The 21,920-nt window shown below is 44.9% G+C and overlaps 1 protein-coding gene across 10 annotated transcripts in view; it reads right to left on the reverse strand.

Annotated features, from left to right (window-relative positions):
- The window catches only part of LOC110485774 (ras and Rab interactor 2), a 50,678-nt gene that overhangs the window by 10,958 nt on the left and 17,800 nt on the right, over positions 1-21,920 (reverse strand). For 7 of the 10 annotated variants that reach the window (XM_036940427.2, XM_090195854.1, XM_090195855.1 and 4 more), the window contains exons 4-9: positions 14,738-14,838; positions 14,082-14,280; positions 13,751-13,871; positions 9,016-9,088; positions 4,642-4,733; positions 403-1,815 (exon numbers count right to left, since the gene is read on the reverse strand). In XM_036940427.2, the coding sequence (XP_036796322.2) occupies positions 403-1,815; positions 4,642-4,733; positions 9,016-9,088; positions 13,751-13,871; positions 14,082-14,280; positions 14,738-14,838 (1,999 nt within the window). Of the gene's footprint in view, positions 1-402; positions 1,816-2,530; positions 2,717-4,641; positions 4,734-9,015; positions 9,089-13,750; positions 13,872-14,081; positions 14,281-14,737; positions 14,839-21,920 lie in introns of those variants that run through there. The other 3 variants (XM_090195856.1, XM_090195857.1, XM_090195858.1) reach the window with 1 other exon arrangement.

Raw genomic sequence — 21,920 nt, forward strand, 5'->3', positions numbered from 1 at the left:
AGCTTGGCAGTTGGCACCACTGTGTGAATTTGTGCCAAGCTCGAGAGGCCAGGAATAACTGACTGTAGGGAAGGGAGGGTACACTGGCATCTCACTGGCATCTCCGTAACCCAACACTGGTTTCTATAACCAGTCTGTCTTAACATGGACTAATAGGGAGTTCTTCAAATAGCTGGGCTAATTTGTACAGGCTAAGTCTTGACAGTTTATCACGGCAAATATGGATTAGGTCACTGTGAAACTAGTTTTTAGATGTTACTTCCCTATTAGAGCTGAAGTGGTTGGAGAGAGAGCCAACATGAGCAAATCACTCATACAGACGTTCATGTGAAGTACGTATGTATCTACCCACACACCAGATTCCTTGTAGTCTGAGTTTCACACACACACACAAACACTCACCTATCTGATCCTCGGGTATGAGGGATTCGATGGGCGGGTCCAGTTCGGAGCTCTGTGTCAGGTAGGCCTTCATCTGGGTCATGAACTGTCTGAGGGTCTGCAGGAGGTCTAAGCCTGACGTATGACACCCCTTATTCTCCTGTACAAAACTGATATAATCCTGAACCAGGCATCCGAAGTAGGAACTCTTGTCCCTGGAGAGCTCCGCTATCCTCCTCACGGCTCGCCTTTCTGGGGTCATGAAGGTGCTGAAGACTCCAGAAACTTTCCGGAAGCTCAGCGCAACTTTGACCCCGACTCCGACCCCTCTCCGGCGGGCTTTGAAGGGAGGACGGAGGCCCTGTTCCAGGTCGTTCTCCAGGCTGACGCCGTAGTCTTCCTCTTCTTCGTCACAGAGGTCTTCCTCGTCGCTGCTGTCCTCGTTGTTGCCAAGGTGATGCCGTAATCTGAGAGGGGGGCTGGCGGGGAGGGAGAGGGGAGGGTGGGAGTAGTCTAGAGAATCTGAGGAAGAGGTGGAGATGGACATGTCGCTCAGCCTCCCCTCTTGTCCCTCTCGCCTGGGGGTCTTACCCGGAGGGCTGGGGGGGCTACCAACACCATTTCCCACTATGGAGGGAGCGGGTATGGCCGGTGCCTGGCACGGGGGAAGCTTGGCACGGGACAGAGCCTTGGCGATAGTCTCGTCATCAAGAGCGATGTGGCACCGGTGGGCGTCGATGTCAGGTTTTTTGGGGCGTGGGGGAGGAGGGTGTTGAGGGTGTTGGTGGGGCACAGGGATGGCGGCGCTGCTCGTCGTCTTTTTGGAATGGCTGCTGTGCCTGGCACCCATGGGAGGGCGAGGGGTGGGGCGAAGGTTCTGATTGGATGAGGGTTGCAGTGGTTGCCTGGCGACAACAATGGCTGTGGGCGTTTCGGGCATGCTGCTCTTGGGCTTCTGGGGAAGAGGGGTGGGGGGAGGAGGAGCTTGGCGGCGCTGGGAGAGGGAACGGGGGGGCGGGAATAGGAGGGAACGGGGGGGCGGGGGCCGAGGGGGGCGTGACTTCCTTTTCACGTTGGGGTCCGTGACAGGGGCCGAAGACGTCCCACCGGTAGTTCCCGGGCTGGGGTTGGAGTGTGTGACGTAGGGGGAAGGAGAGGTGGAAGAGGATTGAGGGTCTTCCTCAAGCCGCCGGTGAGTCTGGAGGAAGAGGGGGTTGACGAAGCAAAGAGCCCCGTTGGACTGGCTTCTCTCCAGGCGAGAGGAGGAGGAGGAAGGGGGACGAGCTGGAGGAACGCTGCTGTGGCGAGTCGCACTCTGTTTCTCTTGTGTCCTCTCTGCACCCTGGATGTCACCGTCTCTGTCAGGGCGCTGTGGTGGAGGGCGAGAGGGAGAGGTTGTCCTTCGCAGGCTGCCTAGAGCAGAGTGCCAGAATCCTAACAGGAGAGAAGAGATTGGGAATCATTAACAGAGTCAACACACTGTATACATTGAAAAACCTCCAAGAGCTGCCTAACCACAACCTGACCCAATAACACTCAAAGTCATGGTAATCATTCAAACACACAGACAGACACCTTCCTACCTTCATACACAGACTCATACCCTCATAAACAGACACATACATACCCTAAAACACAGACATACATACCCTCATAAACAGACACATACATACACACCTTCATACACAGACATACATGCCCTCATAAACCTTCCTACCTTCATACACAGACACATACCCTCATACACAGACACATACATACATACCCTCACACAGACATACATACCCTCATAAACAGACACACATACCCTCATACACAGACATATATACCCTCATACACAGACATGCATACCCTCATACACAGACATGCATACCCTCATAAACAGACACATACATACCCTCATACACAGACACACACATACCTTCATACACAGACACACACATACCCTCAAACAGACACATACATACCTTCATACACAGACACACACATACCTTCATACACAGACACACACATACCCTCATACACAGACACATATATACACCGTCATACACAGAAACCTACAAACCGCCTAGCTCTAACCTTGACCCAAACACAAACAAAATGCATAAACACCCACAGGAACTACCATCAACACCCCTTTCTCACTTACTTCATCCTCCAGTTCACTGACACATCCACAATATAGTGCAAGTAGCACTGTAGTTAGGCAGTCAACCTTTTTATATCCCTCTCTTTCTTTCTCTCTTTTCCTCTGTGATCCTACGCTCTTCTGAGGCAGCGGAGAATGTGGTGAGCTCAGCCCTGCATCGCCCAGCACTGATTCAAGAATGCTGTCCTGACAGACACACACCCAGAGAGACAGAGAGACGGAGAGGGAGTCACACATGCAAATTCCACAGGGGTGGTGGGAGGAGTCTACACACTGGACAGGCCTACAGTAGGGTATAGGCCCTCCTCTTTCCTGATCGCCCTCCACCTCCCTTCTCTTTGACCGAGTTTCCTGCTGCGATGCAGGACATTGGTTTCCGTTACGATCGTCTCTTCTGTTTTTTCACTTGTATCCACTGAATCAGTCTATTGTTTGCTGGCACTTGGTGCACAAGTCTCTGTGCTAACTCATCCAGACAAACAATCACACACTAAGAAATACTTACAGACTAATGGCATTCATGTAATAGAATCTACAGACTGTTATAAATGATTCCATAAGTTACTTTAGAGGACTGCGAAGCACATTCTGTACGCATTGAATTCCACAAGCACACACACACCCTCTGCACAGCAACACATCTGGAACGGCAGAGAGCGACGGAGCTATGTCGGGCACCGCTTCAAAGGTCTCGTCATACCTCTCTAGTCTAGGGACGGAAACAACTCGGTGGTATTGATGAAATGCCCACTTGAGAAACATGACCTCTGGAGCTAGACTGAGACAGGCAACCTCTCCCTGCTCTTTACCCCACCCAGAGTGCACTCATCCTGGGCTGGGTTTAGCAGTGACCCCACAGGGAATAGCCTGGATGGATCTCCTGCAGAGAGCTTTACTGATAGTTCAAAGGACATTTCTTAACTCCACTACTTTCTAAGTCTAGGACAGACTCTGTACCCAGAGCTAAATTGTGTGTCAGTAATGTATTCATAACCTCCGGTAATAGAGTATACTGCAACAAAGTGTGTCTGTAGTGAGTGGACAAACTCAATTTCAGTAGGGGGAACCATGTCCGCTATTCCTGTCATGACCTCGTAGTTAGTTGAAATGACCGAGCCAAAGTCTGCTTCCCTTGGAAAATTCCATAACATAGACACAAATATCCATTTGAAATAGAACTTGTCCATTGGAGAAGAGTTTCCCTAAATGATTGTGTCAGCATACTAAGAAAAGATCCTCATGTAGACTGATTCTTTCTCTCTCTCACACACACACACACACACACACACACACACACACACACACACACACACACACACGAGGGGTCAGAGTAAGCCTGTGACTGATGTGTGTGCCTGTGCCCGTGCCTGTGTGTGTTCGTGCCTGTGTGTATAATTCTCCAGTCACCACACCCTCCTCCTCAGCCCTGGAGGAAACTGACTCACACACTGGAGTTTCAACAGAAGGAAACTAAGAATATCATGACAGAGTGACTAACTAAACCTGCCATGAAACCAGACCGCACTGGTCAGCATGAGTTAACTAACATATAAAACTAATAGACGGTATCAGTAGCCGCAGCACCTGTACACATAGAAACGTCACTCTGGAATGAGGGGCTTTTTTGTACGTTTTGCATGTATGTACTTAAGGAGACAGAGCCCATTTGGATATACTGCCTTCAACAATGTGAAAAAACATTTAGAAATAAATACAATTATGCTGTTTCCTTCTATATCAATTTACTATCGGATAATTGATGTGGATATCATTTTTATGTCTCTGTGTCCAGTAGTTTCACCAGCTAATGCTAATTTGCGTTAGCGCAATTGCTAACTAGAATTAGCGCAATGACTGGAAGTCTATGGGAACAGCATGCTAGCTGTTTTTGTCGACTTCCAGTCATTGTGCTAATGCTAGTTAGCATTGGCTCGCGAAACTACCTCTAACTTCCTTCATACTGGACACAGATACATATAAATGGTATCCACGAGTTCATCTGACTCTGGGGGAAGTAGATAAAGGGCCTCATTGCCAGAATCACAAATTATCCCTTTAAGCAGAGAAGAAAATAGAGTTGATCACATTATACCCATCTATTACTGTAGTACCTGCTCCTAGTTGGGCCACCTCCTCCAGGTCCTTCTGAGTCTTGGAGGCTGCAATGGCTTCTGGGAGATTCAGGGTGAAAGGAAGGACGTCCCTGAAAAGAGAAGAGAGAGAATGATCCAACTATGTCTATAATGTCCAACAGATATTCTGGCGATTCCGAGAGTGGACTTTCCCAGTCTGTATCTCCTCCTGCTAGCTGGACCTGTGTTCTGTCCTCAGGGTGGGTGATGTCACAGGGTGGTAGAAGGGGTTTGTCAAAACAAACACAACAGCCTGAACACCAGAGCGACCGGAGCAGAGAGATGAGGAAAAGAGTGACATCACTGTGCTGTTACTGTCAACTCAATGCCAACTAACAGAGCCTTGAGGCCTCAGCTGGTGAATCTCTTCACTAGCAATCACAATATGCTGACTAAAACATTCCTTTTTACTGTCAAATTGAATATGCAAGTTATTGAGGATATTTTCCCTACTAGGTCTCTGGTTATTAATGAACTTTAACTCGAGCCTGGAGTTTTTTCCTCGTCATGTCAAGTGAATAAGAAAAACTCCTACTGCTAATGAAAGTAAAGTATATCATTATATTCTGTGTTTTTTTATGTTTAGGTTTTATTTCACAGATTGAAACTGTGTTGTGCTGTGTTGGGCATTACTGGAAATTGCTGGGTATTACTGGACATTACTGGATATTACTGGGTATTACTGGGCATTACTGGACATTATTGGGTATTACTAGGTATTACTGGACATTATTGGGTATTACTGGGTATTACTGGACATTACTGGACATTACTGGACATTACTGGACATTACTGGACATTACTGGGTATTACTGGGTATTACTGGGTATTACTGGGTATTACTGGGTATTACTGGACATTACTGGGTATTACTGGGTATTACTGGGTATTACTGGACATTACTGGACATTACTGGACATTACTGGATATTAATGGATATTAATGGATATTACTGGGTATTACTGGGTATTACTGGACATTACTGGGTATTACTGGGTATTACTGGACAATACTGGATATTACTGGACATTACTGGGTATTACTGGATATTACTGGACATTACTGGGTTTTACTGGATATTAGTGGACATTATTGGGTATTACTGGACATTACTGGGTATTACTGGACATTACTGGGTATTACTGGACATTACTGGGTATTACTGGACATTACTGGACATTACTGGGTATTACTGGGTATTACTGGACATTACTGGGTATTACTGGACATTACTGGGCATTACTGGGCATTACTGGACATTACTGGACATTACTGGATATTACTGGACATTACTGGACATTACTGGACATTACTGGACATTACTGGATATTACTGGACATTACTGGATATTACTGGACATTACTGGACATTACTGGACATTACTGGGTATTACTGGACATTACTGGACATTACTGGGTATTACTGGACAATACTGGATATTGCTGGGCATTACTGGACATTACTGGGTATTACTGGACATTACTGGACATTACTGGACATTACTGGACATTACTGGACATTACTGGATATTACTGGATATTACTGGATATTACTGGGTATTACTGGATATTACTGGACATTACAGGACATTACTGGACATTACTGGGTATTACTGGGTATTACTGGGTATTACTGGATATTACTAGACATTACTGGGTATTACTGGGTATTACTGGACATTACTGGGTATTACTGGACATTACTGGGTATTACTGGACATTACTGGGTATTACTGGACATTACTGGGTATTACTGGACATTACTGGACATTACTGGACATTACTGGACATTACTGGACATTACTGGATATTACTGGATATTACTGGACATTACTGGGTATTACTGGACATTACTGGACATTACTGGGTATTACTGGACATTACTGGATATTACTGGATATTACTGGATATTACTGGGTATTACTGGGTATTACTGGACATTACTGGACATTACTGGATATTACTGGGTATTACTGGGTATTACTGGACATTACTGGACATTACTGGACATTACTGGATATTACTGGGTATTACTGGGTATTACTGGGTATTACTGGGTATTACTGGATATTACTGGACATTACTGGGTATTACTGGATATTACTGGATATTACTGGGTATTACTGGGTATTACTGGATATTACTGGATATTACTGGATATTACTGGACATTACTGGACATTACTGGCACACTTTCCTTTCATCTACTTCCCTGACCACAAGGGTTTTACGTCATTCCACTTGTGGGGTATTGTTGTATTTTTACTGTAAGTTGGTATTTTGTCATTATTGGACATTACTGACGTTACAGTTGTTTAATGTTTTGGTTTCTATTTCTCAGTTGAAACAAAGTTCTGACATGTCTTTCGCTCTGAGCTGTTTGTCTGCCCAGCTGGCATGAAGCCGGTCTAAAACCAGAAGTGAGAAGAGGGCAGTTGAGACAAGCTATGTCCTGAGTGCTCACCTCTTACTTAACACATGGTACCCAATAGTAAATCTACAGGTTATGATCTTATGGACAATTTTTTTACTTCGCTATGCTGCAACCCAGATTGCAGCTCCACTGAAATACATATTTAATTGGTCACTGGAAAAAGGGATGTTTGCAAATGTATGGAAGCATGCGAAACTGTCCTATTCCGAAAGACAGCTAAGAACCCATTACTCCTGCCAATAGTCAACCAGTTAGTCTACTCCCTTCACTCTGTAAGATATTGGAGGGTATTGTGAGTAGACAAATATGGGAGTACATGGAAAATAATGATCTGATTACAGCCAATCCGCATGCTTATCGCAAAAAACATTCCACTACCACTGCATTGGTTGACATGACTGACCAGCGGCTCAATGCTATGGATAATGGTAGATTTGTGGGTGTACTATCTTTAGATTTTAGTGCAGCATTGGATTTAGTGGATCATAAAATAATTTTGATGAAATGAATGCATTAAGGTTTTAAGGACGTAGCATTGAATTGGGTACAGTCATATCGAACTGACAGGAAACAGTCCACCTCTATCAATGGTTGATTTTCTGGAATACCGCAGGGCAGCTGCCTTGGGCCACTTCTTTATTTAATATTTACCAACGACCTTCCTTATGCCTTATCTGAAACTCAAACTATTATATTTGCAGATTATACTACAATTTACACAGCAAGACAATCGGTTCAACAGGTACAGCAAGCTTTACAAGGAGATTTGGAGAATATCAGGGAGTGGGTTTGCCGAAACAAACTTGTTTTAAACACCAAGAAAACCAAAGTTATGTTGGTCTGTTCCACTAGGAAAAGGGAGTACAAATTGAGGAAGTGGCAGAAACCAAACTACTAGAAGTGCAGCTAGACAACTGCTTATCATGGTCGTCTCAAATAACTAATCTATGTAAAGAACATTTTAAAACAGCATCCATAATCAGAAGGATAGATAAATACTTACCGGGAAAGATTCTTAAACAAATAACACAAGCATTCATTGAGAGTCAGGTGAACTACTGTTCTATGTTCTGGGGAAATGCATCAGCAAGTGAAATTAGGAGGCTGCAGATTGCACAGAACAAAGCAGCAAGGATTGTTTTAAGGTGGAGATATGGTTCTTCTGTTGTAGTCACGCACAATGCTCTTGGTTGGTCATCAATCAACAAGATAATTGAAAAAAACATGCTTATTTTATTTCATAATATACACCATTTAAAACGGCCAAGTTCTATTCACAACGGTATTCAGTTGGTAAGAGACAGACATTCAGTAAATACTATAGAATAGATTGTCCACCATGTGTTATCCACACAGAAAAGAGAAATAGGCAAAATAACATTTCAATTTAGAGCAATAAAGAAATGGAATCATTTAACTGAGCAAACCAGAAACCTTTCAATATATACATTCAAACAATACTTTAAAACCATTTAAATATAATACTTAGGAAAGTTGTGCTGGACTATGGTAGATGAAGAATCAATATATATTTTTAGACTGAGTATCTATCGGGTCAATATGTTATTGTATTGTCTGTTTGTAACAGTGTATTAATTATGTGTGAAAATGTGTTCGTATTATAAATTGTATTTTAATGTTTAAGGACTCTTGGAAGATTAGTCCAAATGAGGACTAAAAGAGATCCTAATAAAAAATGTTTTTAAAGTTTTTATTTCCATCCATCCATCCATTTCCATGCAGTTGTTGTAGCTCTCACTGCAGTGGAATGACAACAGAGGGAGGAATGACAGAGGGACGGAGGGAGTGGGGATAGGGTGGCGGAGGGTGAGGGGGACGGAGGGAGGAGAGAGAGAGAGAAAAATAAAGAGAAAGAGAGAAAGGGAGAGAGAGAGAGAGAACTTTGAGAACATGACTGTACCTGCTGATACAGTAGAAGGCCACCAGGCGAAACAGGTCTGCAAAACTGATCCCAGATCCTTCCAGAGAAAAGGCTGCAACCAGGGGAAAAACACAGAGAATACATCAAAACTGATCCCAGATCCTTCCAGAGAAAATGCTGCAACCAGGGGAAGAACAAAGAGAATACATCAAAACTGATCCCAGATCCTTCCAGAGAAAAGGCTGCAACCAGGGGAAGAACACAGAGAATACATCAAAACTGATACCAGATCCTTCCAGAGAAAAGGCTGCAACCAGGGGAAGAACACAGAGAATACATCAAAACTGTTCAGACTTTATTACGAGGTACAGCCAAATCTAGTCTTGGTTAGCTTCCATCTTGAAATTTATGAGGAATTTCCCCCAATAGTTCTGTTAGGTTAATGTCCATTCTATTGTACTACTTCTCCATAATGTCATCATTCATCCAGTATGTCATCATTCACCTGGTATGTCATCATTCATCCAGTATGTCATCATTCACCTGGTATGTTATTATTCACCTGGTATGTCATCATTCATCTAGTATGTCATCATTCATCCAGTATGTCATCATTCATCCAGTATGTCATCATTCATCCAGTATGTCATCATTCATCCAGTATGTCATCATTCACCTGGTTTGTCATCATTCACCTGGTATGTCATCATTCATCTAGTATGTCATCGTTCATCTGGTATGTCATCATTCACCTGGTATGTCATCATTCATCTGGTATGTCATCATTCATCTAGTATGTCATCGTTCACCTGGTATGTCATCATTCATCTGGTATGTCATCATTCATCCGGTATGTCATCATTCACCTGGTATGTCATCATTCATCTGGTATGTCATCATTCATCCGGTATGTCATCATTCACCTGGTATGTCATCATTCATCCGGTATGTCATCATTCATCTGGTATGTCATCATTCATCTGGTATGTCATCATTCATCTGGTATGTCATCATTCATTCGGTATGTCATCATTCATTCGGTATGTCATCATTCATCTGGTATGTCATCATTCATCCGGTATGTCATCATTCATCTGGTATGTCATCATTCATCTGGTATGTCATCATTCATTCGGTATGTCATCATTCATCTGGTATGTCATCATTCCCTGGAGCTATTACTATCCCATTACTCATGAAGTTGTTTTCTTGTAACCCCAACGGTGCAGTAAAGTACCAAAACTGTACATGTCTCTGGAAAGAGAACACACCCAATAGATAATAGCCAAACGCTACATGAGATTTTCCCTGCAATAAATACAGTGTGTGTGTGTGTATGTGTGTGTGTGTGTGTCTATGTCAAGGCATTACTGTATTATAATCAAGATTAGCCCTTTGAGCAACGTGAGAGTCACATTTTTCAGCAGTGGAAGCCTGAAACAAGTCAAAGGAATCATCTATGGAACGCAAGCATAAACGAGTGAGTGAGTGAGTGAGTGTGTGTGTGTACGTGTGTGTGTGTGTGTGTGTATGTGTGCGCGTGTGTGTGTGTGCGTGGGTGTGCGTGGGTGTGTGTGTGTGTGGGTGTGTGTGTGTGAGTATGTGTGTGTGTGTGTGTGTGTGTGTGTGTGTGTGTGAGAGTTGAGGTAAAGGCCGAATGTGACATGGCTAAAGGTACACTACCTTTCAAAAGTTTGTCACTTAGAAATGTCCTTGTTTTCCATTATGAAAACATACAAAATGAATAGGTAACATAGTCAAGATGATGACAAGGTTATAAATAATGATTTTTAATTGAAATAATAATTGTGTCCTTCAAACTTTGCTTTCGTCAAAGATTCCTCCTTTTGCAGCAATTACAGCCCTGCAGACCTTTGGCATTCTAGTTGTCAATTTGTTGATGTAATCTGAAGAGATTTCACCCCATGCTTCCTGAAGCACCTCCCACAAATTGGATTGGCTTGATGGGCACTTCTTACATACCATACAGTCAAGCTGCTCCCACAACTGCTCAATAGGGTTGAGATCCGGTGACTGTGCTGGCCACTCCATTATAGACAGAATACCAGCTGACTGCTTCTTCCCTACATAGTTCTTGCATAGTTTGGAGCTATGCTTTGGGTCATTGTCCTGTGGTAGGAGGAAATTGGCTCCAATTAAGCGCCGTCCACAGGGTATGGCATGGCGTTGCAAAATGGAGTGATAGCCTTCCTTCTTCAAGATCCCTTTTACCCTGTACAAATCTCCCTCTTTACCACCACCAAAGCACCCCCAGACCATCACATTGCCTCCACCACGCTTGACAGATGGTGTCAAGTACTCCTCCAGCATCTTTTCATTTTTTCTGCATCTCACGAATGTTCTTCTTTGTGATCCGAACACCTCAAACTTAGATTAGTCTGTCCATAACACTTTTGTCCAATCTTCCTCTGTCCAGTGTCTTGTGTTCTTTTGCCCATTCTCTGATCCACATCTACGCAGACGACACCATTCTGTATACTTCTGGCCCCTCTTTGGACACTGTGTTAACTAACGTCCAGACGAGCTTCAATGCCATACAACTCTCCTTCCGTGGCCTCTAACTGCTCTTAAACGCAAGTAAAACGAAATGCATACTCTTCAACTGATCGCTACCAACACCTGCTCGCCCGTCCAGCATCACTAGTCTGGAATGTTCTGACATGGACAACTACAAATACCTAGGTGTCTGGTTAGACTGTAAACTCTCCTTCCAGACTCACATTAAGCATCTCCAATCCAAAATTAAATCTAGAATTGGCTTCCTATATCGCAACAAAGCATCCGTCACTCATGCTGCCAAACATACCCTCGTAAAACTGACCATCCTACCGATCCTCGACTTCGGTGATGTCATCTATAAAATGGCCTCCAACACTCTACTCAACAAACTGGATGCAGTCTATCACAGTGCCATCCGTTTTGTCACCAAAGCCCCATACACTACCCACCATTGCGACCTGTACGCTCTCGTTGGTTGGCCCTCGCTTCATACTCGTTGCCAAACCCACTGGCTACAGGTTATCTACAAGTCTATGCTAGGCAAAGCCCCACCGTATCTCAGCTCACTGGTCACCATAGCAGCACCCACTCGTAGCACGCGCTCCAGCAGGTATATTGCACTGGTCACCCCCAAAGCCAATTCCTCCTTTGGTCATCTTTCCTTCCAGTTCTCTGCTGCCAATGACTGGAACGAACTTCAAAAATCACTGAAGCTGGAGACTCATATCTCCCTCACTAGCTTTAAGCACCAGCTGTCAGAGAAGCTCACAGATCACTGCACCTGTACATAGCCCATCTATAAACAGCCCATCTATCTACCTACCTCATCCCCATACTTTATTTATTTATTTATCTTGCTCCTTTGCACCCCGGTATCTCTACTTGCACATTCATCTTCTGCACATCTACCATTCCAGTGTTCTAATTGCTATATTGTAATTACTTCGCCACCATGGCCTATTTATTGCCTTAACTCCCTTATCTTATCTCATTTGCACTCACTGTAAATATACTTTTTGTTTTCTTTTGTTCTACTGTATTATTGACTATGTTTTGTTTATTCCATGTGTAACTCTGTGTTGTTGTATGTGTCGAATTGCTATGCTTTATCTTGGCCAGGTCGCAGTTGCAAATGAGAACTTGTTCTCAACTAGCCTACCTGGTTAAATAAAGGTGAAAAAAATTAAATAATAATCTTATCTTTTTATTGGCCAGTCTGAGATATGGCTTTTTCTTTGCAACTCTGCCTAGAAGGCCAGCATCCCGGAGTCGCCTCTTCACTGTTGACGTTGAGACTGGTGTGTTGCAGGTACTATTTAATGAAGCTGCCAGTTGAGGACTTGTGAGGCATCTGTTTCTTGTGAAACACTCTAATGTACTTGTCCTCTTTCTCAGTTGTGCACCGGGGCCTCCCACTCCTCTTTCTATTCTGGTTAGAGCCAGTGTGCGCTGTTCTGTGAAGGGAGTAGTACACAGCGTTGTACGAGATCTTCAATTTCTTGGCAATTTCTCACATGGAATAGCCTTAATTTCTCAGAACAAGAATAGACTGGCGAGTTCCAGAAGAAAGGTATTTGTTTCTGGACATTTTGAGCCTGTAATCGAACTCACAAATGCTGATTCTCCAGATACTCAACTAGTCTAAAGAAAGACAGTTTAATTGCTTCTTTAATCAGAACAACAGTTTTCAGCTGTGCTAACATAATTGCAAAATGGTTTTCTAATGATAGATTAGTCTTTTAAAATGATCAACTTTGATTAGCTAACACAACGTGCCATTGGAACACAGGAGTGATGGTTGCTGATAATGGACCTCTGTACGCCTATGTAGATGTTTCATAAAAAATCTGCTATTTCCAGATACAATAGTCATTTACAACATTAACAATGTCAACACTTTATTTCTGATCAATTTGATGTTATTTTAATTGACAAAAAAAAAACAAGGACATTTCTAAGTGACCCCAAACTTTTGAAAGGTAGTGTAGGTGACCTATGAATACAGTCATGGTATGATTCATTGTATAGGCTGTTTGTTGTCTGAGAAATGCACAGCTGGGTGAATTGAAAACATGTTGACTCATTTATCTGTTGCTAAACTATGCACAGTAGCTAAATGTGCTATAGGTAAACACTCATTTTGTACTATAGCCGATCAGGAGTGTTAGCTGGGCTTTGGGACGTCACTGCTGGATGAATAGAGGTTTAGTAAACAACGTAAATAGGCTGCACGCTGTTCCATTATGACACTCACTGTACTGACTCTCTCTGACAGGGAAGTCACAGACGCCGGCTCCTCCTGAGGCGTCATCATCACTGACCCTTAGAGACAGAACTTTCCTCTGAAGAGAGGATGACTTCCTCACCAGGAATACCTGGACAGGAGAGAGAGACAGACAGGCTCATTAAGGGTTGACCTTTCAAAGAGTCACATCAGTGACATCACTAATCCACACGTTCACACCTGTCCATCAGCTTTAATCACCTCTTCTGTTCGTATTCGAAAAATGATCATATACAAGCCCGACAATAACAAAGGTCATACTGAGTGTGACCTTATGACGCTTGAACCGTGTCCCTCTCACCCCTGGAGGCTGCTGCAGCAGTATACGCGTGGCCTCCGTGTCACTGAGCGTGAGCAGTAGCCACACGGGGTGCGTATGCCTCAGTCTGTCCAGCACGCTCATCCGCCTACGCAGGGAGTCGTACCCAGAATCCCTTTCACCACTGGCGCCAGCGCAGGGCGAGGACTGGAGGTAAACCCCGCTCACCTCCCCCTCCAACCTGATAGAGAAAGAAAGGGAGGGAGAGACAGAGAGAGCGAGAATGTGTGTGTGTGAGAGAGGAGAGAAGAGAGAGAAGAGAGAGAGAGAGAGGAGAGGAGAGGAGAGGAGAGGAGAGGAGAGGAGAGGAGAGGAGAGGAGAGGAGAGAAAAAAAATAAGGCACTGTCTCCATCTTCTGGTGAAAGAGTACATGATGCAGGGTCCCACAAAGATCCATATAGGATGTGAATAGTGACGCAAAAAACATGTAGTCTACTATCCCTTTCTTTTGCCTCACTCAAGTCTTCTCATCACTAAATGTCTGTGTTGTTACTCTATTCAACTACATTGTTGAAACAAATCACAACACCTTATATTCAAACATTGACAAAAATGTGTACTAAGAGTCCTAATAAGATAAATAAGATAAAGAAGCAAAAAGAAGAGAATGAAATGAGTAGAGGAGGATTGGACTTACCCCTGTAGAACCATAGGGTATGGGTCCCTGTCCTCTGTTGGGGAGGTCTGGACCATCTCTTGCTTCAGCTCCCCTATCTCCAACGCAAACGTGTCTATCAGCTACACACAGAGGAGGAGAGAAAGAGAGGGAGTGAACGAGTGTACATGGGAGAAGGAGAGAGGGACTAGGTCAGAGAAGGAGGAGAGAGTGAGAAAGTGAGAGCAAACTAAACAGATTTTGAGAGTAAGATGGAGAGTGATCAAGGTGGAAGGAAAGAATGAAAACAGACATTGAGAAAGGTTGAAAGTAGAACGAAAAGAGAGAGGTAGAGAGAGAGAGAGCAAATGGAGCAGTGTCCCTCACAAACAGATAGGGAGGCACAACATGAGAAAGCCAGGAGCTAGGAAAGGGTTAGTCACTTTTCCTGTGTATACCTCACTTCCCTCCCTGGGACAGGAAACACAGAGACAACCCCCCCCCCCCCCACCCCCACACACACACACGCAGTAAACACACACACACACACACACACACACACACACAATCTCTCTATCTCTCACAGATACAATAAACACATGTTAGTTAACAAGGCTAAACGTCTCCTAATCTAATCCTTATCTAGGGAAGACATAAACTTCTGGATGATAGCTAGCTATGCTAACACAAGGTGCGTCACAAAATGACACCCTATTCCCTATGTAGTGCACAACTTTTGACCAGAGTCCAATGGACTCTTTTTCCCCACTACATAGGGAATAGGGTGCCATTTGGGATGCAATCAAGGAGAGGGACACAGAGGAAGGAGGAAGTGACTCAGGCCAACAGTGTTTGATGGATAAACCTCCATCTTATATGACAAGCTATTTCCATAGTGAAGATAAATCTTCCCCCCCAATGGCGCATTGGACTACGATGACAACAAAACTAAATATGTTGTTGCTTGTCAAACTACACTGCTCCAAAAAATAAAGGGAACACTAAAATAACACATCCTAGAGCTGAATGAATGAAATATTCTTATTAAATACTTTTTGGAAAAGTATTTGTACTTTGTACAATGGAAATCAAATTCATCAACCCATGGAGGTCTGGATTTGCAGTCACACTCAAAATTAAAGTGGAAAACCACACTACAGGCTGATCCAACTTTGATGTAATGTCCTTAAAACAAGTCAAAATGAGGCTCAGTAGTGTGTGTGGCCTCCACGTGCCTGTATGACCTCCCTACAACGCCTGGGCATGCTCCTGATGAGGTGGCGGATGGTCTCCTAAGGGATCTCCTCCCAGACCTGGACTAAAGCATCTGCCAACTCCTGGACAGTCTGTGGTGCATGGAGCGAGACATGATGTCCCAGATACGCTCTCAATTGGATTCAGGTCTGGGGAACGGGCGGACCAGTCCATAGCATCAATGCCTTCCTCTTGCAGGAACTACTGACACACTCCAGCCACATGAGGTCTAGCATTGTCTTGCATTAGGAGGAACCCAGGGCCAACCGCACCAGCATATGGTCTCACAAGGGGTCTGAGGATCTCATCTCGGTACCTAATGGCAGTCAGGCAACATCTGGCGAGCACATGGAGAAAAGAAATGCCAAAGAAATGCCACCCCACACCATGACTGACCCACCGCCAAACCGGTCCTGCTGGAGGATGTTGAAGGCAGCAGAACGTTCTCCACGGCGTCTCCAGACTCTGTCACATGTGCTCAGTGTGAACCTGCTTTCATCTGTGAAGAGCACAGGGCGCCAGTGGCGAATTTGCCAATCTTGTTGTTCTCTGGCAAATGCCAAACGTCCTGCACGGTGTTGGGCTGTAAGCACAACCCCCACCTGTGGACGTTGGGCCCTCATACCACCCTCATGGAGTCTGTTTCTGACCGTTTGAGCAGACACATGCACATTTGTGGCCTGCTGGAGGTCATTTTGCAGGGCTCTGGCAGTGCTCCTCCTGCTCCTCCTTGCACAAAGGCGGAGGTAGCAGTCCTGCTGCTGGGTTGTTGCCCTCCTACGGCCTCCTCCACGTCTTCTGATGTACTGGCCTGTCTCCTGGTAGCGCCTCCATGCTCTGGACACTACGCTGACAGACACAGCAAACCTTCTTGCCACAGCTCGCATTGATGTACCATCCTGGATGAGCTGCACTACCTGAGCCACTTGTGTGGGTTGTAGACTCCGTCTCATGCTACCACTAGAGTGAAAGCACCGCCAGCATTCAAAAGTGACCAAAACATCAGCCAGGAAGCATAGGAACTGAGAAGTGGTCTGTGGTCACCACCTGCAGAACCACTCCTTCAAGAGGGCCACCATTGTTCCTGTTCCCAAGAAAGCCAAGGTAACTGAGCTAAACGACTACCGCCCCGTAGCACTCACTTCCGTCATCATGAAGTGCTTTGAGAGACTAGTCAAGGACCATATCACCTTCACCCTACCTGACACCCTAGACCCACTCCAATTTGTTTACCGCCCAAATAGGTCCACAGACGATGCAATCTCAACCACACTGCACACTGCCCTAACCCATCTGGACAAGAGGAATACCTATGTGAGAATGCTGTTCATCGACTACAGCTCAGCATTTAACACCATAGTACCCTCCAAACTCGTCATCAAGCTCGAGACCCTGGGTCTCGACCCCGCCCTGTGCAACTGGGTACTGGACTTCCTGACGGGCCGCCCCCAAATGGTGAGGGTAGGTAACAACATCTCCACCCCACTGATCCTCAACACTGGGGCCCCACAAGGGTGCGTTCTGAGCCCTCTCCTGTACTCCCTGTTCACCCACGACTGCGTGGCCACGCACGCCTCCAACTCAATCATCAAGTTTGCGGACGACACAACAGTGGTAGGCTTGATTACCAACAACGACAAGCTGGCCTACAGGGAGGAGGTGAGGGCCCTCGGAGTGTGGTGTCAGGAAAATAACCTCACACTCAACGTCAACAAAACTAAGGAGATGATTATGGACTTTAGGAAACAGCAGAGGGAACACACCCCTATCCACATCAATGGGACAGTAGTGGAGAGGGTAGTAAGTTTTAAGTTCCTCGGTGTACACATCACAGACAAACTGAATTGGTCCACCCACGCAGACAGCATCGTGAAGAAGGCACAGCAGCGCCTTTTCAACCTCAGGAGGCTGAAGAAATTCGGCTTGTCACCAAAAGCACTCAAAAACTTCTACATATGCACAATCGAGAGCATCCTGGCGGGCTGTATCACCGCCTGGTACGGCAACTGCTCCGCCCACAACCGTAAGGCTCTCCAGAGGGTAGTGAGGTCTGCACAACGCATCACCGGGGGCAAACTACCTGCCCTCCAGGACACCTACACCACCCGATGTCACAGGAAGGCCATAAATATCATCAAGGACAACAACCACCCGAGCCACTGCCTGTTCATCCCGCTATCATCCAGAAGGCGAGGTCAGTACAGGTGCATCAAAGCTGGGACCGAGAGACTGAAAAACAGCTTCTATCTCAAGGCCATCAGACTGTTAAACAGCCACCTACAAACATTGAGTGGCTGCTGCCAACACACTGACTCAACTCCAGCCACTTTAATAATGGGAATTGATGGGAATTGATGTAAAATATATCACTAGCCACTTTAAAGAATGCTACTTAATATAATGTTTACATACCCTACATTATTCATCTCATATGTATACGTATATACTGTACTCTATATCATCTACTGCATCTTTATGTAATACATGTATCGCTAGCCACTTTAAACTATGCCACTTTGTTAACATACTCATCTCATATGTATATACTGTACTCGATACCATCTACTGCATCTTGCCTATGCCGCTCTGTGCCATCACTCATTCATATATCTTTATGTACATATTCTTTATCCCTTTACACTTGTGTGTATAAGGTAGTAGTTTCGGAATTGTTAGTTAGATTACTCGTTGGTTATTACTACATTGTCGGAACTAGAAGCACAAGCATTTCGCTCCACTCGCATTAACATCTGCTAACCATGTGTATGTGACAAATACATTTGATTTGATTTGATTGGGGGTGTCTTGCTAATTGCCTATAATTTCCATGTGTTGTCTATTCCATTTGCACAACAGCATGTGAAATTTATTGTCAATCAGTGTTGCTTCCTAAGTGGACAGTTTGATTTCACAGAAGTGTGATTGACTTGGAGTTACATCGTGTTGTTTAAGTGTTCCCTTTATTTTTTTGAGCAGTGTATATCTCTAGGTGTTGACACCATGGGTGCATATCAATAGTCTTAAGAGGCTTTTCTCTCCTTGTCTCATTTCCTCCTTTCAGGACAAGCAGGCTTTTAAGGCATTTCTCACTAGTTTGTATTTCTACATAAGTGAATATGAAGGTAAGGAGACAAGGAAAGAAGGGAAGCCTGTAGGTTCTTACCAACTGTGTTACATAATCTGACCACTAGGTGGAAATATTTCCCACACCACAGACCCCCTAATCATTTGCTCTGAGTAGAAGTCACCAATAGTCACAGTTCTAGGATCAGCTTACTGTTTCCCAAAACTATCGTGAACGATTGGTGGGAAAAACACAAAATTGACCTTAGATCAGCTAATCTATTCCACTCCCCATAGCTGAAGGGTCCAGACCACTGTAACCACTAACCACAGACCACAGGTTCCCCCTGTTACTACACTATAACAGGGACTATGTGGAGCCAGCTCTGTCTCTGATGGTCGGACGTCTTTTAAAGCATTAGTCAGCAAAGACAGAGCTGCGTATATTTCTAAACTGAAGAGAGAGACAAACAGAGAGCGAGAGAGAGACAGTGAAAGACAAAGAACGACAGTGTCTGAAAGAGAGAGAGACAGAGAGAGGGGGAGAAAAACAAAGAGGGGAAAAGAGAGAGACAGAGAAAGAACAAGAGAGTCTGAAAGAAAATTAGACAGGGAGAGAGGGTGAGAGAGACCCCTCTGCCAGAAAATGAGGTCAAATGAACACATTTATTATGAAAGGTCTTCAATGGTCTACTCTGGGCATAGTGCCCTGCTATGGAAGTAAATGGGAGCATCAACACAGGCCCTGTTTCAACCCAATGACTTTTATAGAGGAACCACTTATATATTTTATTTAGCGAAAGCAAAGTACCTTAGCCAAGCGATTGCTTCCGGTCCTGCTGTGTTGAGGGTGAGTAGACCTCAGCTGAGTTTGTAAATTGGACAGACTTCAGAAATGTGGTGCATGGTTTGCTCCACCCCACAGGCACATAGGGGGCTTGCTTTAATGCCTCTGTAGCCATGCAGTGCTTTAGAAGGCTCATATCAAGTGTTCATGACTCACATCAATACCATTATCCCAGAAACACTAGACCCACTCCAATTTGCATACCGCCCTAACAGATCCACAGATGATGCAATCACTATTGCACTCCACACTGCCCTTTCCCACTTGGACAAAAGGAACATCTATGTGAGAATGCTATTCATTGACTATAGCTCAGCGTTCAACACTATAGTGCCCTCAAAGCTCATCACTAAGCTAAGGACCCTGGGACTAAACACCTCCCTCTGCAACTGGATCCTGGACTTCCTGACGGGCCGCCCCCAGGTGGTAAGGGTAGGTAACAACACATCCGCCACGCTGATCCTCAACACAGGAGCCCCTCATGGGTGCGTACTCAGTCCCCCCCTGTACTCCCTTTTCACCCATGACTGCACAGGCAGGCACGACTCAAACACCATCATTACATTTGCCGATGACACAAAAGTGATCCTGATCACCAACAACAACGAGGCAGCCTATAGGGACCTGGCCGTGTGGTGCCAGGACAGCAACCTCTCCCTCAACGTGATCAAAACAAAGGAGATGATTGTGGACTGCAGGAAAAGGAGGACCGAACACGCCCCCATTCTCATCGACGGGGCTGTAGTGGAGCAGGTTGAGAGCTTCAAGTTCCTTGGTGTCCACATCACCAACAAACTAACATAATCCAAGCACACCAAGACAGTGGTGAAGAGGGCATGACAAAACCTACTCCCCCTCAGGAGACTGAAAAGATTTGGCATGGGTCCTCGGATCCTCAAAGCGGTACCGGAGCTCCAAGTCTAGGTCCAAGAGGCTTCTAAACAGCTTCTACCCCCAAGCCATAAGCCCCTGAACATCTAATCAAATGGCTACCCAGACTATTTGCATTGCCCCCCGCCCCCTCTTTTACACCGCTGCTACTCTCTGTCATTATCTCTGCACAGTCGACTCTGTACCGGTACCCCCTTTGTATACTGTAGTCTTGCTGTTGTAATATTACTGCTGCTCTTTAGTTACTTGTTCCTTTTAATTCTTATTTGTATTTTTTAAACTGCATTATTGGTTTGGGGCTTATAAGTAAACATTTCAATGTAAGTATTGTTGTATTCGGCACATGTGACTAATAACATTTGATTTGATTTTGCGAGGCATGGGCCATGGACAGTCCTGAACCTATTGAGGGTGGACCACTCCTTCCCGGGGAGGTTGAAACTACTGGTGCCCAGAAAAATGCTGAGGAAAAATAACATATCCTTCCCTCTCTCTCTTTATGTATATTTCTCTCTTACTCTTCATCCACCTCTTTCTTTCTCTTCTTTTCCCATTTCTATCAATCACATCGCATTGGATACAACGCTTTTTCCCTCTCTCACTCTCTTTCTCTTTCCACCTCTCTCTCTCTCTCCACACAGTATTTCTCTCTCTCAGGAGGGCGTCCAACAACAATGTCGTCATTAATTCTAGCTCTTTAATGAGTGCAGATTCGGAGGTAAGCGATTCTCTGCATGGGCTGAAGTTAAAGCCATGAAGATGGAGTCAAGGGGAAACTATGTTGTTTTGACCTACAGAGAGCGCTTTCACTGGGGCTAGGAAGAGTGGAGAGAGCGAGAAAGAGAGAGAGAAAGAGAGAGAGGGGTGGGGTGACGGGGAAACAGCGAGAGAGAGAGAGAGAGGGGGGGGGTGACGGGGAAACAGAGGAGAGAGAGAGAGAGAGGAGGGGGTGACGGGGAAACAGAGAGAGAGAGAGAGGGGGGGTGACGGGGAAACAGAGAGAGAGAGAGAGAGAGAGAGAGAGAGGGTGACGGGGAAACAGAGGGAGAGAGAGGGGATGACGGGGAAACAGAGGGAGAGAGAGAGAGAGAGGGGGGGTGGATGACGGGGAAACAGAGAGAGAGAGAGAGGGGGGGATGACGGGGAAACAGAGAGAGAGAGAGAGAGAGA

The sequence above is a fragment of the Oncorhynchus mykiss genome, chromosome 13 (genome assembly GCF_057628025.1).
Source record: "Oncorhynchus mykiss isolate SJ-2025 chromosome 13, ASM5762802v1, whole genome shotgun sequence".
Classification (NCBI taxonomy): Eukaryota; Metazoa; Chordata; class Actinopteri; order Salmoniformes; family Salmonidae; genus Oncorhynchus; species Oncorhynchus mykiss.